This window comes from Trichosurus vulpecula, chromosome 1 (assembly GCF_011100635.1).
Source record: "Trichosurus vulpecula isolate mTriVul1 chromosome 1, mTriVul1.pri, whole genome shotgun sequence".
In the NCBI taxonomy this organism is placed as follows: domain Eukaryota; kingdom Metazoa; phylum Chordata; class Mammalia; order Diprotodontia; family Phalangeridae; genus Trichosurus; species Trichosurus vulpecula.
The window spans coordinates 331,492,739-331,510,057 of NC_050573.1; the positions used below are offsets into that span (position 1 = coordinate 331,492,739).

At 36.1% G+C, this 17,319-nt stretch overlaps 1 protein-coding gene across 1 annotated transcript in view; it reads left to right on the forward strand.

Moving 5' to 3' along the window:
• LOC118834448 (cadherin-18) overlaps positions 1-16,827 on the forward strand; it is a 156,429-nt gene extending 139,602 nt beyond the window's left edge. The window contains exon 8 of the mRNA XM_036741898.1: positions 16,048-16,827. Within this exon, the coding sequence (XP_036597793.1) occupies positions 16,048-16,538 (491 nt within the window). The 3' untranslated portion in view covers positions 16,539-16,827. The remainder of the gene's footprint in view (positions 1-16,047) is intronic.
• Positions 16,828-17,319: the final 492 nt, after the last annotated feature.

A 17,319-nucleotide genomic window follows, 5' to 3' on the forward strand; every position in this document is an offset into this window, starting at 1 on the left:
TCAGTCTACAGGAAGGTGATCAGATTCAATCTGGCCCACTTGCATTAGCAATACAAATGCTGAGATTCCTTAAGAGTCTAGCCAATGCTGAGATTCCTTAAGAGTTTGTCTAATATGATGTATTTTTAATAAACTGTTTTTCTTTGGCAGAAAGAGGCTTGGGTTGAATTCATTTGGGCGTGTGTGAGGTAGTGAGAGAATAAAGTGTGAAGACTTCACAGGGAATATATATGTATCTATATTTAAAATGTTTTCAATATTTAGAGAAAAGGGAAATGGGATAAATTTGAATCTGTGGGAATCTGATTATTTAGCCTTTAGGAACGTCTTTCTCCCCTGAAGTTTTTGTTCTTTCTTCTAGTTCTGGTTTAAAGATTTACCAAATAAGAATAGAGTCACTGTGACCTGCTTTTCTTTACTGTGAGACAGAAAAGAGTTTCCCCCTCCCCCTTTTCCCTATTCTCCTTCTTTAGATTTATGGTATTCCCCTCTCCCCCTCCCCTCACCTATTTCCCCCATAAGGTAATTCTGTAGTTTCTGTGCTTGTATTGGGTAAAAACTTATTTCCTTATTCCTGGTTAGATTGTGAGGCCACTTGACCGTGCCAATGGGAATGGGAGTCCAGCCTCTGAAGTGGGGTTTCCTAGAATTGTTTGTGCAAGGGTATATAATTACCTGCTTGCCTTCTTTACTTCACCTCCTTCTTGCTAGCCCCATTCTGGCAGAGGACACCCTTTTCTTACGAGAACAGAATAAAATTTATTTCTGTTCCCACCCCAAGATGGCTCTTTATTAAAAATTAATTTTTTAATTGGTGAGGGTCTTTCACCCCACACAGGCAGAACCTGTGTTTCACTCTTTAGGGATCCCAGCACCCCTAAACCTCAACAGTACTATTATGGTCCAAGTTTAAGCCTACTTCTCCCATGGATGCTTCATGTATTTGTGGGAAGAAATGAACCAAGTTCTTAGGAGAAGGTTTTATGTTAATTGCCTTTACCATGTTATCTGAGAATAACAAATGCCCTATGGGGACCCAAACTGTCAATTTGAACAGAAGTTGGGAAATATTGCTGTTCTTCCTCCTCTTCCTCCTTTTCTTCCCCTTCTCCTCTTTGTTCAAAAAAAGCTGGTTCAATTTACTTCTGTCCTGTGAAGTTTTCACTTTTATTTCTTAAAACATAGCTCTGTAAAACAGGCTTTAAAAAGCCCATTGTGTTCTAAATACAGGCTCTTGACTAGCCTTTAAACCCTAATCATTATGGCTTTCATTGAACAACCAATAATAGGCATAGCCCAAGGATTGGTGGCTCATTGTTTAGATTTTGATTGCTTGGAATGAGTGTAAATAGCAACTGTTTTCTGTTCTGGCTAGAAAGTCTGAGAGTCTTCTCCTCCTGGACAATCTCAATCTTTGGGATTATAAATTGGGTCATCTTATTCTTACCTACCCCTTATTCATTAATTGGGCACGGCCTCAGACAAACTGAGACCTGGGAAGACCATAATTTAGAAAGGCCAAGGTCACCCACTGGGTCCTGCCAGTTGTCTTGACCTTTTTCTTGCCACTGGACTGTGATGGCTCGGGAGGAGAGAGAGAGGCTTATGATTTTTCACAACTCTGCCTCACTCAAATCCAAATCATGGGCAAATCAAAACATTACACTTGTGATCCTCTTCCAGAAAGATAAACAGCAACAACATAAATATCAATTTTTTTGTGGTTATGTGGTGTTTCTATGACTTATAAATGATGAAAAATTATGTTTATAGCTTTTATTATTCACTTTTGATTTTAAAGCATTTTTTTCTCTGTGTTCCACTTCTCAATTCAAAGGAAAAAAAGAAAAAAAAAACAAAATTCTTACAACAAATACGTATACTCAAGAATAATGTATTCCTGCATTGGCCAAATTTTTAAAAAAAAATCTCATTCTTCTGCAAGTCCGTCCCTCTTTGTCAGGAGGTAGGTAGCAAGCTTCATCATTGATTCTCTGGAATCATGGTTGATTCATGATCAGAGCTCTCAAATCTTTCAAAATTGTTTGTTTTTAAAATTTGGAACTTTTTTGAAAAAAAAAAAGACTTGAGATAAATGCAAGACATATTAATTTCCCAGAAAATAACATTTTTAAAAATTGAATGTATTACTTTTTATTAGAATGCTTCCCATAGAGGTAATGCCCTTCAGCATCATTTTTAACAAGGATGTAGCATCTTTTTGCAGTGCATATAATATTTTAGCCTATCAAGCAATAAGGAATATGATAGGAGAAAAGTTAGGTCATCATAACATAAGTAGACATTGCTGGCATGTGTTTACACAGTATGGTGGAAAGTCATTGCTGTCATGGAACTTTCTTCCATCTGCTGGGGCAAGAAATATGTGACCTAAAGGAGGAGGAACTAAACTTGGTGATGGGGTACTTACTGAGTCAGCTAGATAGAGCAGTGGATACCTATCCACTGGACCTGGAGTCAGGAAGACTTGAGTTCAAATCTGGTCACAGAATGATGTTGAATTTTAAACAATACAAAATGACGCCAAGACATAGTGGAAGGAACATTAGACCCTGGGTTCTACTCCCACATCTACAACTAATTAACTGTATGACCTTGGAACAGTCATTTAAAATTATCAGGACATAGAATCTTAGTAGAACTCACAGATTATCAAGTACTACTCATAGCAAAATTTGAATGTACTCTTTGATATCTTCCATAAATGATCACTTTTGAATATTTCTAGTGATTTAGTCCTTAAAAGCAGGTAATAAGTCAACTAACACACTTTAATAAAGTCTTTCCTTGTATTAAGCCCAAGTCTGCCTCTACAACTTCTACCTGTCCATAGTTTATAGCCTTACTGCCTAGATCCAAGCAAAACAGATTTCCTTATTTCAGCCTGCTAAATAGTTGGAGAAAGCTCTTAGCATTCTCTACCCCACATCACTTTTCTTCAGTATAAATGCCATCAATTTCTTTAACTAAACCTTCTATCAGATGATTTAGAATCCCATCACCATCCTGGTCGCCTATTTATGGATACAATATAACTTGCCAATGCCCTTTTGAAAAATAGCAATAGAAAAATGGAGCACAGATGTGTTTTGATGAAGCCAAAGTATAGTAAGAATATAACTTCTCTCATTATGTGCACTGTGCTTCCATTAAAGTATTATTCTTCCTGGGGTTAAATTTACTTGTCTACAAAATGCAGGGACAGATCAAATTTGTTAGTCTCTTGGGACCCTTCCAGCTCTAAAATTCTATAAGTATTTTACCTTAGGATACTACATTTTCATGGATTTTCAATACTTAATTTATCAAATACCAGAACAATTAAAAAAAACTAATTAGAAAACAAAATGTGAGGTAAAATGTTTTTTTGAAAATCATCTTATAAACACAATAGAATTATTTGATTCTGCAAATAAATACCTTAAAATTAAAAGCATAGCACTTGCGTCCTCCAGTCACATGAAGGTTCCAAGAAAGCTATCCCAATTTTAAGTTAATTAGTGAATCAGCATGCAATTAAACCACTAGCTCAGGTGCTCCAACCAGTGTGTTGTTTTTGTTTTGCTAGACCAAGAGAAAGTCATTCTATTTCAAAACAAAAGATATTTTGTCAAACAGTTTAGCAAAATAAGTGACAATAAAGATTCCACCATATATACTTATCTCATAGATACTTCCATGACTTTCATAGGTAGGTGGTACACACAGGAAACATTTGTGATCAGGAAACAATCGTGAAAGCACACATATGTAAGGAACATGTGTGGCCACATAACTCATGTGAAGGGGTACCCATGGAAACAACACTTGTGGCCAGAGAACATACATGGTCAGGGACAATTTGTATTTGCGAGGTATCATGCAATGTCATCACGTTACTTTTTACTGGATGCTTCTACTCTCTATTGGGGATTGAGCTGATTATTACTCTCTATTACTACATTCTGGTTTTTGGTTATGATATAGTTTAATTTTGGAACTTCTCTGATATCTCTGGATCTCAGATTTAGAAAGATCAAAGCCTAAAGCTACTTTAGATATTTTGCAATTCAGAATCCAGCCAGGATTCTGGCTAGTCAGGTAGCTAGACGAAATTCTTCTGAATTTGCCTTTTTGTAATTCCAATACTACTGTACTTGTTCCCTCTCATTCATCTAATTTATTCCTTTTGGATAACGTAGGTCTTTCCATGGCCCTGGTGAACCCCAAATATGAATTTATTAGCCACTAAGTGCATCCCTTCCTTTATCAAGATCATATTACCTATGCATTTTAAACCACAGCACAAATATCCAGATACCTGGCTCTGACACCACCTTCTTAGCCATCTTTCCCAATTTGCTTTTTTCTTCAGAAAACTCTGACTTCAAATAATAGCTATAATGAAAATGATCCTAAAGTCTTTCATTTTCTTTCCAAAAATTTCATAATCTTTAGGAATGTTTTCTAGGCTTCATTATGCAGTGTTATTTATGCCCACCTAAGCCACCACAAGTGGATAATAGTCCTCTAATCTGATGGTTTGGAAAGCTTCTCTGTCTCCTCCTGCAACAGTGACTTGGGAAAACTAGAAATCTCTCATTGTTATCAGATTAATGAATAGCTACTTCCTTACCCCTTATCTCAGAGAGTCACCAAGTACCCCTATTTGTCTCTCCTTCCTGTGACTGTTAGTGGCTGATATCTCACCTGGCAGCAGCAATAGTTTTTTCATCACTCTTTAGGGGACAGGCAACTGCTTCTTTCTCTATGGAAATAGCCTCATATCTCTTATTTAGCTCTATCTTTCAAGTGATTCTTTTTCTTCCTTTTTTTCTTCTTTGTCACGTAGCATTCTTCTCTCCAACCCCATGGGATAAGCCATGATTCTCCTCAGCCTGTTCAAATCCTTTTTCTTTGTTTTCACAAATAAGCCCCTTTTCTATTTTGTTTTGGTTTTTCACTTTCCTTTTTCTTTTGTTTAGCTGTAAGGAAAACTTCATTTCCCCATTCAGATAAATATATGGATGAAAGGGGAGATACTCTCCCCCCTCACCCCATATTTGTTTTGTTTTTTTTGTTTTTTAATAAGAGAGTGGGTTGAGTGCTGTGATTTCATTAATGCAGAGAATTGCTGGTGAGGAAGCCAGCGATGCAGATCGGCAACTGTTCTTCATCTATTTCAATGAGTGTTTAAGTGACTCATTCAGAGTCTCACAGCCAAAATGTGTCAGAGGTGGGATTTGAACCCGGTTCCCCATCTACTACATACAGTACACTACTTCCCTAACCTATAATCCCATATGCCATGCTCCTCTGAAATATATTTGTGATTTTATGCTGATAGCCAGCTGGGTCCCTGTGCTGAGGTCACAGGAAAACAGAACTGGAGAATCCTCCCAAATTTGCTGCTTAGTTGCTTCCACTCAAGTTGGAGAGAATCTCTGATATTTTTGATGTCATATTATCTTTACCAGTTAACAAGAATAAACTCAGTTATGAACTCCTTATCTTTTAATAATTGCTTTTATTGAACAATATTGCTTTGAGCCCAACTGGCCTACTTATTATTTCCCATGAAGGCCATTTCATTTCCTTTCCATTCCCTTAGGCATGGGCAGTTCCTCATGTCTGAAATTTCCTCTCTTCTTGTCTTTGAATTTCGATTCTATAGCTCCCTTCCAGACCTGGGACAAGTGCAGGAGGCCTTTCCTGGGCCCCTCAGTTGTTATTGTCCTCTCACCACACCCCCAGATAACTTTGAATTCCCATTGTATATATTTTACATTATATAAATATGTATGTGTATGTATGTATGCACATGCATATATACATATATAAATATAACTTATCTGTGTACATTTTGTACATCTCCAGTACAACATAAGCTGGTGAGCAGAGACTATTTTGTTTTGGTTTCATATCCCTCATAAATAGAATAATGCCTTGTACATTTAATAAATGTTTGTTGAATGAATTTGATGAAGAGAATTAGAGAGACCCGGGTCCAGATTCTACTTCTGATACTATCTATGTGACCATGAGTACTCACTTTTAACATCTTTGAACCTGATCTCTAAAATAGAGAAAAATAAACCTGTAGTTCCTGTCTCAAAGGACTTTTATACTGCTCAAGTGAGCTAGTGTACATAAAATCATTTGTAGAAATAAAACATTATAGGTAAGTCAGTTATTACTATCATCATTATTAATAATAGATTTCTTTTATCTGGATATATAATTTTTGTGAAAAAAAAATTTATATAATAAAATTCATCCCCTTTGTCTTCAAGAATTTTATCATTTTTTGAGGGAGATAGAGTTAACATTTACCCCCTTTCCACTTTTATATTTGGATATCCATGTATTCTCTAGGGTTGTAGGTACTCCCCTCTAGGATACAGATCACAATCTATTTTTGTCCTCTCATTCTGTGAGGACTTGTGATGTCTTAACTTGTAATAAAGTTAGTAGAGTAGTGAAAAGATGATAGAAGAAATTGAGGATCACTGTTTTTAGAGAATACATAAATATTAATTTAGCTATTGGTTGTAAGTCCAAAAATCACCAATCTGCAAGAAAAACCACTGAAGCAGATCTCCAAGCCAATAATCATTTATTAAAGGAACCCTACTCCCTTTGATGAACAGGACCTCAGATCTTCCTCACAATTTGAGATTCCCCGTTTCTCCAGGACCTTAGTTTTATAGTGCTTCATACCCAAACAATACAGATGAAGCGAAATAAAAATATGATCTTATTGGTGTATAGACTTTGCCCTCACCAAGAGGGTCTAGACAAATATAGAATCTCATGGGTTGACAAACAGATTAATGAGCAGACCTCGACAGACCCATCTTAGCCTTTCAGGAGGTCCCAACAAGCTAATAAGTAGGCATATGGGCTGGGCCGATAAACAGATGTCAAAATATCTACATGGGCCAATGGGCAAGTAGAAAGGCAGGCCAGAAGCCAGCAACCAGGATCACTCGTTGGCCAAACGCTCATAGCCATCTCCCCATGTTGGGCAATAAGGGGGTGATGAAGGGTGGACAAGCAATAAAATGGCCAGGGGAATTTCCATATCATTGGGTCACCTCTGTTACACTAAGCTTGGTCTCCTGCTCAGCAGGAAGAAAGGATAGAGGTCCTTTAGTTGGCTTCTGATGATTAAGCAAATGAACTTCATAGCAAGTAAAACTTCTGATTATGCAAAATACAGTTTGGAGCCTTTTGTAAGAGTTTGGGGCCTTTTATAAGAAAGAACCTATCCTATTTATTCCTGAATGTACATGTATTAGTCAGTTGACTACATGTATATTAATAAATAAGATTAATGTTAATAATTACTAACAATCACTGTCCCTATGAAATCATTAGCTGATTAATACGTATTGGGGTAAAACAAGGGTCCAATCATCTATTTCATATTCCTAATACATGAGATCCCTGTCCTGTGATCACAAAGTTGACATGCTTCTGGAGGAAATAAAAAATATTAAGATTGACATTTTTCTACAAATTAAACTGGGGAAGAGAACTTTTAGATAAATGAAAGTATGGCATTTGTGTTTTCTTAGAGATGCAAATAAAGGAGTTGATAAAGTCAGTTTCATCATGCTCTCAAAGGTAATAATAATCAAAATGACAATTCTACCTAAGTACATTTACTTATTCAGTTCCATACCAATCAAATTACCAAAAAATTATTTTATAGAGCTAGAAAAAATAATAACAAAATTCATCTGGAAGTACAAAAGGTCCAGAATATCAAGGGAATTAATGAAAAGAAATGCTAGGGAAGATGGCCTAATGATATCAAATATTAAATTGTACTATAAAGCTGTAATCATTAAAGCTACTTGGTACTAGCTAAGAAATAGAGTGATGGATCAGTGGAATAGGTTAGGTATACAAGACACAGCGGTCAATGACTGTAGCAATCTACTGTTTGATAAACACAAAGATCTCAGCTTCTGGGAAAAGAACTCACTATTTGACAAAAACTTCTGGGAAAACTGGAAAATAGTATGGCAGAAACTGGGCATAGACCAAAGTCTTATACCCTATACCAAAATAAAGTCCAGATGGCATACGATTTAGATATAAATGCTGATATTATAAGCAAATTAGGAGAGCAAGGAATAGTTTACCTGTCAGATTTATGGAGAATTGAGGAATTTATGACCAAGCAAGAGACAGAGAACATTATGAAATGCAAAATGGATAATTTTGATTACATTAAATTGAAAAGTTTTTACACAAACAAAGCCAATGCAACCAAGATTAGGAGGGAAGCAGAAAACTGGTAAAGGCCTCATTTCTAAAATATGTAGAGAACTGAGTCAAATGTATAAGAAAACAAGTCATTCTTCAATTGATAAATGGTCAAAAAATGTGAACAGGTAGTTTTCAGAGGAAAAAATTAAAGCTATTTATAGTCATATTGGAAAAAAAATGCTCTAAATCATTATTGATTAGAGAAACTCAAATCAAAAAAACTTTTAGGTACCACATAACACCAACAGATTGGCTAACATGACAAAACAGTAAAATTATAAATGCTGGATATGTGGGAAAATTGGAACATTAATGCATTGTTGGCAGAGTTGTGAACTGATCTGGAGAGCAATTTGGATCTCTGCCCAAAGGGCTGTAAAACTGTGCATGCTCATTGACCCAGCAATACTGCTTGTAGATCTGTATCCCAAAGAGATCATAAAAATGGGGAAAGGACCCACATGTACAAAAATATTTATAGCAGCTCTTTTTGTAGTGATCAAGAACTGGAAATTGAGGGGAGGCCCATCAATTGAGGAGTGGCTGAACAAGTTGTGGTATGTGAATGTAATGGAATACTATTGTGCTACAAGAAATAATGAGCAGGCAGAATTCAGAAAAACCTGGAAAGACTTATATGAACTGATGTTGAGTGAAGTGAGCAGAATAGGAGAACATGGTACACTATAACAGCCACACTGTGTGATCACTAACTTTGATAGACTTAGCTATTCTCAGCCATGCAAGGACCTAAAACAACTCCAGAAGACTCATGATGGAAAATGCTATCCACATCCAGAGAAAGGCATATGGAGTCGGAATGAAGATCAAAGCATACTATTTGTGCCCTTTTTTGTTTTGTTTTGTTTTGGGTTTTGCTTTCTCATGGTTCCTCCTGATCATTCCAATTCTTCTATAAAACATAACTAATGCGAAAAAATGTTAAATAAGAATGTATGTGTAGAGCCTATATCAGATTGCACACCATCTTGGGTAGGAGAGAGGAAAGGGAGGTGGAGAAAATTTAAAACTTACGGAAGTGTGTGTGTTGAAAACTAAAAATAAATCGATTAATTAAAAAAAGAAAAAAGCAATAAGAAACATGGTGTCATAGGTCAAGTTTATGAAGTTTAAATGCTTCTGATGGAAATGAACTAGTAATAAGCATAATGGAAATAGTTGTTGTTTGCCAACATGCATTGCAATTTAATATCATAAATCCTTTCTTCGAGAAGGGAGTCAGAAAAGACTAAACACAATAAAAACTGAAACAATATATTTTAACAAATATCAAACAATTAGTAATAAGTGGCTTATCATTGAATAAGCAGTATATGTGCAGTCTAAAAAATGACCAATTAGAGCAACAAAGTCAACATCAAACTGGAAAGAAGGATTAAGTTTAGAAGAAGATACCACATAGAATTATGAAAGCTCTAACCTAATTTGTACAGGCAACCTATTGAAAATAAATAAAAAGGGGTTCAGTTTAATGAAAAGACATTTAGAGCAATTATCATATTTAAGGATATAAAGTAACTGCTACAATCAGGAGGCTAAAAAGAGCTCATAATGTCAAAAAACCTCAAATACTTGATCTCTACCTGGTAGAGGGACATGACATTTGAGGACAACATTGGTTTAGAACATATGCTCATGTGAAAAATGTTACAGAAAAGGACAGTGGAAGTTTAGGAATAATGTCACCGCATAAAAAAAAGTAAACAGTCATAGAGGTGAGAACCAGGCTAAAGAAAGTCTGGTGTGAGATCAACTGAGTCAGATTAGACCAAGAACATTTATTAATGAAACTTGAAAGACCAGAGGGAAAGATTAAAAGAATAGATCCACTAATATTTTCATAATCCATTCATGTTTCCATAATGCTAAAAAAAAGTTTTACAGGCAAACAGTGTAATTAAGGTTGTGGATTTTTTCAGATAATTTGGGTTCAAATCCTTACGCAGCTACTTCCCACTTGACATTGAGCAAGCTGGTTAACTTCAATTTACTCACCTGTAAAATGAGGGAGTTGAACTATATGCCCTCTAGGGTCCCTTTCATTTCTAAAGCCATGTTGCTGTGATCAATGATGAGAGTAGAGTAGCTCATCTGGACTCTGGCACATCCATCCCTGATGACTTTGTGAGGAAGAAGAAATGGCAGTTGAGAGAAATGAAATGCAGAAGAGCAGATGGGCCAGCCCAGGTACACGAAGAAGAAATTATACTGGAGGTAACAATGTGAAAAGCAAAGTAACTTACTGTCTAAATTGTCTGATGGAATATACTCTACAAAGTGATTGAACAAAATCCTGGAGCAAGGGATATGGATTCAGGGTGCCTGGGCTTAAATTCTATTTCTCACACAGAGTAACCTTTGTGATAGTAAGTCACTTAATCTTTCTGAAACTGTTTCTTCATTTGGAAGTTTGTTGTTGAGTCATTATAGATTCTTTGTAACCCCATATTTCGGATTTTTTTGGCAAAGATACTGCAGTGGATTGCCCTTTCTTCATGTCACTTTATAGATAAGGAACTTATGCAAAAGGGTCAAGTGACTTGCCCAGAGTCACAGAGCTAGTAGGTGTTTGAGACTAGATTTGAACCCAGGTCTTCCTAACCCCAGGCCTAGTGCTCTATCCACTCTACCACCTAGCTGTCCTTTGTAAAATGAAGGAGGGTCAAACTCATTCCCTGTAAATTCCTTTCCAGTTCTTCAGTAAATCCATGATGTTATGATTCTCTGATTACTAAAAAACAAAATAAAACAAAACAAAACAACAACACCACCAAAACAGCCCCCAAAACAACCAAACCAAAAAACAGGAACACAGAAGAGGATTGCACATCAACAACTCCTATCCCATATGGTAACTTTTTCATCTCTGAAAAAAGATTTGTGAGGAGATATATATGTATTAAAAATGTCTTTAATATAAAAAGAGAATGACCAAGCCTTTATAAATGACCACAGCAGGTCCCATCTTCTCACAATTTAGGGAAAGTTTTCCAGGAAACAATATCCCAATGTTTATTTTATTTACATACATACACACATATTTTCTTTTCAATCTCTTGAAGAAACAAAAGGTGTGGGCAACTCAAAGGAAAATGAAAGATACATGTTTGATATAGTCAGACTACAGAATATTACTTTCTCTGTGAAGAAAGTTATATAAAAGATACAACTCAGGACATGGATAATTAGAAAAGGAAGTGAGCTGGTGATATAACAAGAGCAAGGGATCACAGATGGATAACCCAATAGCTGGACTGATAGCCAAGGAATCTGGAAAGATGTAGAAGGAAGTCGTCAAATACATTTTATAGGTACTTGATGGGGGATGCCTGAGAGAACATAGACAAGACTCATGGAGGAAGAGAAGGTGTGTGTGAGTTCTAATATGCAGCTTTGGAGACAGTACCTATGCTGATGATACAATGGATGTACAGAAGTATTGAAATACGGTAACAGATACAGGTCTCAATTCATTTTTCCCATTTTACTCTCTAATTTTCTAGACAATCTTTATTAGATAATGACAATTACTATTACTCTGGTTATTCAAGCCTTCTTTTATATCTGTCAAAATCATTTAGCTTTTTTTAAATATTTGTTTCTCAGTAAGTTAAAGCCAAAATATCTGGTACAATTATTTTGGTTATAAATAATGTATTTTTATTAATTGTACTTGAATTTTGTTAGTGACATAAAAATGTAGATGATTTTTCTGTTTTCCTCTCTCATGTTGATACCTTGATGAAGCCATTTATTTCTTCATTTAACTTGAGTTATTCAGTTTCTTGTATTTGAAAATATATATGCAAACAGATTTTCTGTAAAAAGAGATATTTTAACCTCAGTGTGGTCAATACTTGTTCCCTTAGTTTGTGCATCACATTTTTTTTGTTTGCACTAGTTAATAATATTCCTAAATGCGAAGTAGAAATAATGATAATGGAGTTCTCTGTTTTATACCTCTTTTCACTGGGAATATCTCTAAATTGCACCTATTTTTCATAGAAGGCTCGATCTTGACTTAAGTTGGATAAATTATAGTATATTAAGAAAGAATGCTTCTCATCCTTTTTTGTGTTCTTAGCATAAATTAATCCTTCATTTTATTAAAGGACTCTTTTATAGCTATTGGCATACTCATTTAATACGTATTTGTGTGTCAGGTCTTAATTTCTATTAAACATATGGGAAGCCAGACTCTCAGAGCCTCTGTCTTCTCACCTGTAAAATAAATGAAAAGCCTGGACTAAATCCTATGACTGGATGATCACTAAAGTCCCTCGTAATGTTACATACGGTGGATATCATGTCTGGTACCAGCAAACCTTGATGATTGACATTAAATTAGCTCCATACCCTTTAAAATTCCACTGACCTCATTTACCTCTCTGTGTACTCCCATAACTCCCTTTGACATTAACCACCAACCATCTCTTCTCTGTAGAAAGTGGTTGATTTATTGAATGAAGGAAAAATGTTGTACTACAATAAATTAAATAGTCAGCAGAAATAGGTGTTGCAATCTAGAACAGCCTCCTCATTTAATCATAAATGTGGCCTGAGAAATATACTAGGTGATAAATCTAAATCAGCAGATAGAATGGAATGAGTTAGCTTCAGGATGCTATTTGAGCTTTTGAATTATATTGCTTTTTAACTAAAATGTAAATGTCAGGGCTTTCTGGTACCTGGCCATTCCCTAAGCTATATAGTCATGTGTACATTTATTGTATACTTCAGATGGCACTAGGCCTTTCATAATCTTGCTAAAGAAAAATTGCTGTATGAAATTTTTTCTTTAAAATATAAGCACTGCATTCAGGAGAATATTTCAGTTATATCACGAGTATAGAAGTATGTTCCAACTTTCTTTTCTCTACATTAGCTTCTCAGACAGGACTCTTTCTGATGCTTATGAGAGGCATAGATAAGGGAAACAAAAAGAGGAAAAGCATTTATATAGGACCTGTTATATATCCGGCACTGTGCTAAGCATTTTAAAATACTACCTAATTTGATCCTCACAATAACTCTGAGAGGTAGATATGTTATATTCCCACTTTATAGTTGAGGAAACAGGCAAATAGAATTCAATTGATTTGCCCAGGGTCACACAGCTAGGACATATCTGAGGGTGGATTTGAACTTAGGTCTTCCAAACTCCAGGCATGGTGCTCTGTTTCCTGCGCCACCAGTTGCTAAAATATCTAATAACACAGGAAGCAACCTTCCCCCAAACTCCCACTTCCATAGGTCTTTTGATTACACTTGCAATTTTTTCTGTTTCCAATTGGGACAGACAGTTTTGATTTTGTTTTTTGTTTTTTTGTTTTGTTTTGTTTTTGTTTTTCTGCCTGGTTGCTTTTAAATTCTTTGAGGATAGGGATCCTATCTATATAATCTTTTATTCTGTTCCATGTATACAGTATTGGGTTCATAGCAGTTGATCATGAAATACTTATTAGTTAATTGCCAAGTTAAGAGGTTAATAACAAATAGTGAAATACTGTTTTTCCATTCTTGCTGGGCAAGTAGCTTTTGGTTTTGCATGTGGGATTTCAGCCCCATAACTTTTGAGAATTAGGATGTGGGAATTTCAGGTGGAGCCATTCCAGGATAGTGAAGATTAATGGGATAGAAGTAGGAGAGGGATGTTTTTAGGATCATAGACATGAAGATGGAAAACACATAGGATCAAGACCTAGAACTGAAAAAGACTTCAAGGACTACTAGTCCCAACCCTTTATTTTACCTGTGAGGAAAAAGTTTCCATAGAGGTTAACTGAATTACCCAAAGTCACATAGATAAGTAGTAAGTGGCAAAGCTAGGATTCTAACTTGGGTCAGATGATTCAAAACCTGTTTTTTGTTGTTGTTTTGTTTTGTTTTCCATTGCATTCCTCTGCTTCCTACTAGATAAAGAGGTCTAGACTATACTGCCTAAGTATAAGCAGGCCAGAGTGGATTATCTACTTACCAGCTGGGAGTATAAATGTGTAATGTCAGTAAGCCTGCATAATGAGATAATTGAAACAAATAAATTGAGCTCCAATATTTTGCTTTTTCTTGTAGCCTTAGTTTTAGTCATATAAGGTTAGTGACTGACCCTATGATTTCGTTTTGTAGAGGAAACTCCAAGTGAAGAAATCCCTTCTCCCAACACATGATTGCACCTTCTCTGCAACTCAGTCTCAGATAGCTGCCTAGAGAATTGAGAGTTTAAGTGACTTGTCCAGGATTACACAGTCAGTATTTGTCAGAGATAGTTCTGGTACCTAGATCTTCCTGGCTTCAAGGCCAGCTCTCTATTCATTGAGCTATACTACCTTTTTCTGTTAATTAACATATGTACACATGTATATATACATCTCTACACATCTAATATTCATTTTGATTTATGTATACATACATAAAACATGTATATATATATAAAATATTCATTTTTATTTGAATTTCTTTGGATAGACTTTTGTTTTCATTGGTGTAATGAACTTTCAGGAATGGAACTTCTCTAAATGCAAATGATCAACTTTTCAGCACCTGATATTTATACCTGGTATATCTTCATACTATCAGAGACCTAAAAGGGGCAAATGTACAATATAGTTGTTACTACAAGTTCTAAATGACCTGCAGGTAGGAGATATTCTAGAAGTTTCTGGAATCACTCTTTCCTCTGCCTTGCCACAGACATTATTAAATTAATAAAAAGCAAAACAAAACAACAACAAAAAACTATCACATTCGTAAATCAGTTTGCTGCTCCTGGATAATCCTGACTTCAGTATCAACTTCCACATCAGAATAAGTCTTCTGAATCCACTTGAGTCATCTTCTATTCCCACAGAGGCCTTAAACATTTCCAAATTTAACAAGTTCTGCTAGAAGAACCTAAGAGAAAGTGTGACATTGTTTCTGAAGGCAACCGTGTTACAGTCAGAAGACCTGGGTTTGAGGCCTGTCACAATTGCTAGTTTGGTTCCTTTACATAAATAATTTCACTTCTGAGAATCTTAGCTCCTATATCTTTGAAATGGGAATAATTATATCTATGTTTCCTACCTCATACAGTGATTGTGAGGAAAGTACTATATAAGCCACAAAGCTTAGATAAATAATTGCTGATATTTATATAGCACCTAAGGGTAAGTCTTTAGGCACTGTGCTAAATACTTTACAAATATTATATCGTATGATCATTACAACATCACTGGGGGGCAAGTGATATTATTATAATCTCCATCTTATAGTTGAGGAAACTGAGGAAAACAGACATTAAGTGACTTGCCCAGGGTCATACAGCTAGCATCTGAATCCAGAATGAAACTTACGTCTTACTGACTTCAGGCACGGCCTTATATTTACATGTGCCACTTATTTATTACCAGCCATAGCTGGGGGGAGGTCAGGATTGCCTACTGTATTATATATGTTTACATGTTCTCATGAGATGTTCTTATAGAACAAAGAATTACTGATTTATATTATATGTTAGTTTTAAGGGTGAAGTGAGGAAAGAAAGAAAAAGAAGATGAAAGACTAAATTTTAAGTAGAGAAACAAGGAAATGTCTGTTTTTGTTGTCTCCCCACCTGCTTTGGGATTAAGTAAGGTCTTTTTAAGTAAGGTCTATTAAATGTACCAAAACCAATAGACTGATTCACTTTCTCTCATTCCTAGACCATATGTGTATACTTTACCTTTTTAATTTTCCTAATTCTGAAATTTTCTTCCAATTTCTCCTCAGCAATTGTGGTTCTCTTCATCACTCTCAGACGCAGCAAGAAAGAGCCTTTGATCATTTCGGAGGAGGATGTGCGGGAAAATGTTGTCACTTACGATGATGAAGGGGGTGGGGAGGAAGATACCGAAGCCTTTGACATCACAGCCCTAAGGAACCCATCGGCTGCTGAGGAGCTGAAATATAGAAGAGATGTTCGACCTGAAGTGATGCTTACACCCCGACACCAGCCTTCGTCCACTCTTGAGAGTATAGATGTTCAGGAATTTATTAAACAAAGACTGGCAGAGGCAGACCTTGACCCCAGTGTCCCTCCCTATGACTCTCTACAGACCTATGCATATGAAGGCCATAGATCTGAAGCTGGGTCCATCAGCTCCCTGGATTCAGCAACTACACATTCAGACCAGGATTACAATTATCTTGGTGACTGGGGGCCAGAGTTTAAAAAGTTAGCTGAACTCTATGGAGAATTAGAATCGGAAAGAACAAGTTAGGGATGAGCACTCTTGGAATTTGCTTCCTGGGCAACTGGATATATAAGCTCAAGTAATGGCAATGAAAAGGGTTGGCAATAGTGCTGGGAACTGAGCAAGCCTGCACACAGTCACTGTAGAAACAAGTGCCCTTTTCAAGTGTGAAACTGGGTTCTTTGATTGGAAGAAAGTTAAATTTTGAAAATACAGAGAAAAAAGAAGCTATTGTTCCTTGTGTATATTTTTTAAATGCTCAATAAAGTCTGTGGTACCGTTTCATTAACAATACCCTAAATAAGCCAAACAATGATATTTTATTGCAAATGTTTTTTTTTTCTAAATCTTATTTGAAGGCAGATGATTGCAAACACTCCTGATAACTAATGTGTAGTGTTTGTAGAGATGGTACCTTGGAGTATTCATCTAAATGGAGGTGAGCCTTGTATTTCCAGTTCTCTGGAATGACTTGGGAAAGCCCAAACTGAGACTCTAGCCGGTACCCTGCTGAAATGGCAGACCTCTTCCTTCTTGTCCCACCTAGGCTTTCAGTTAAATTGAATGAAATCTTTCTGTAACACCAGGCTACCCTGATGTGGACCTGTATGCCTAGTTCCTTTTTGCCCTCCCCTCTTCTTCTCTCCATAAGAAAATGATGGAGCATGGGGATTTGCTGCCTGTACTGTGATGTATGCAACTTCTGAGCACCAAATGTGCACTGTTGCAGAGGGCAGAGACTGTTGTCTCTGTTGCCTTTTTTTCTTCTTTCTTTTTATCTTTTTTTTTCAAACTGGAGAGTTTCTTT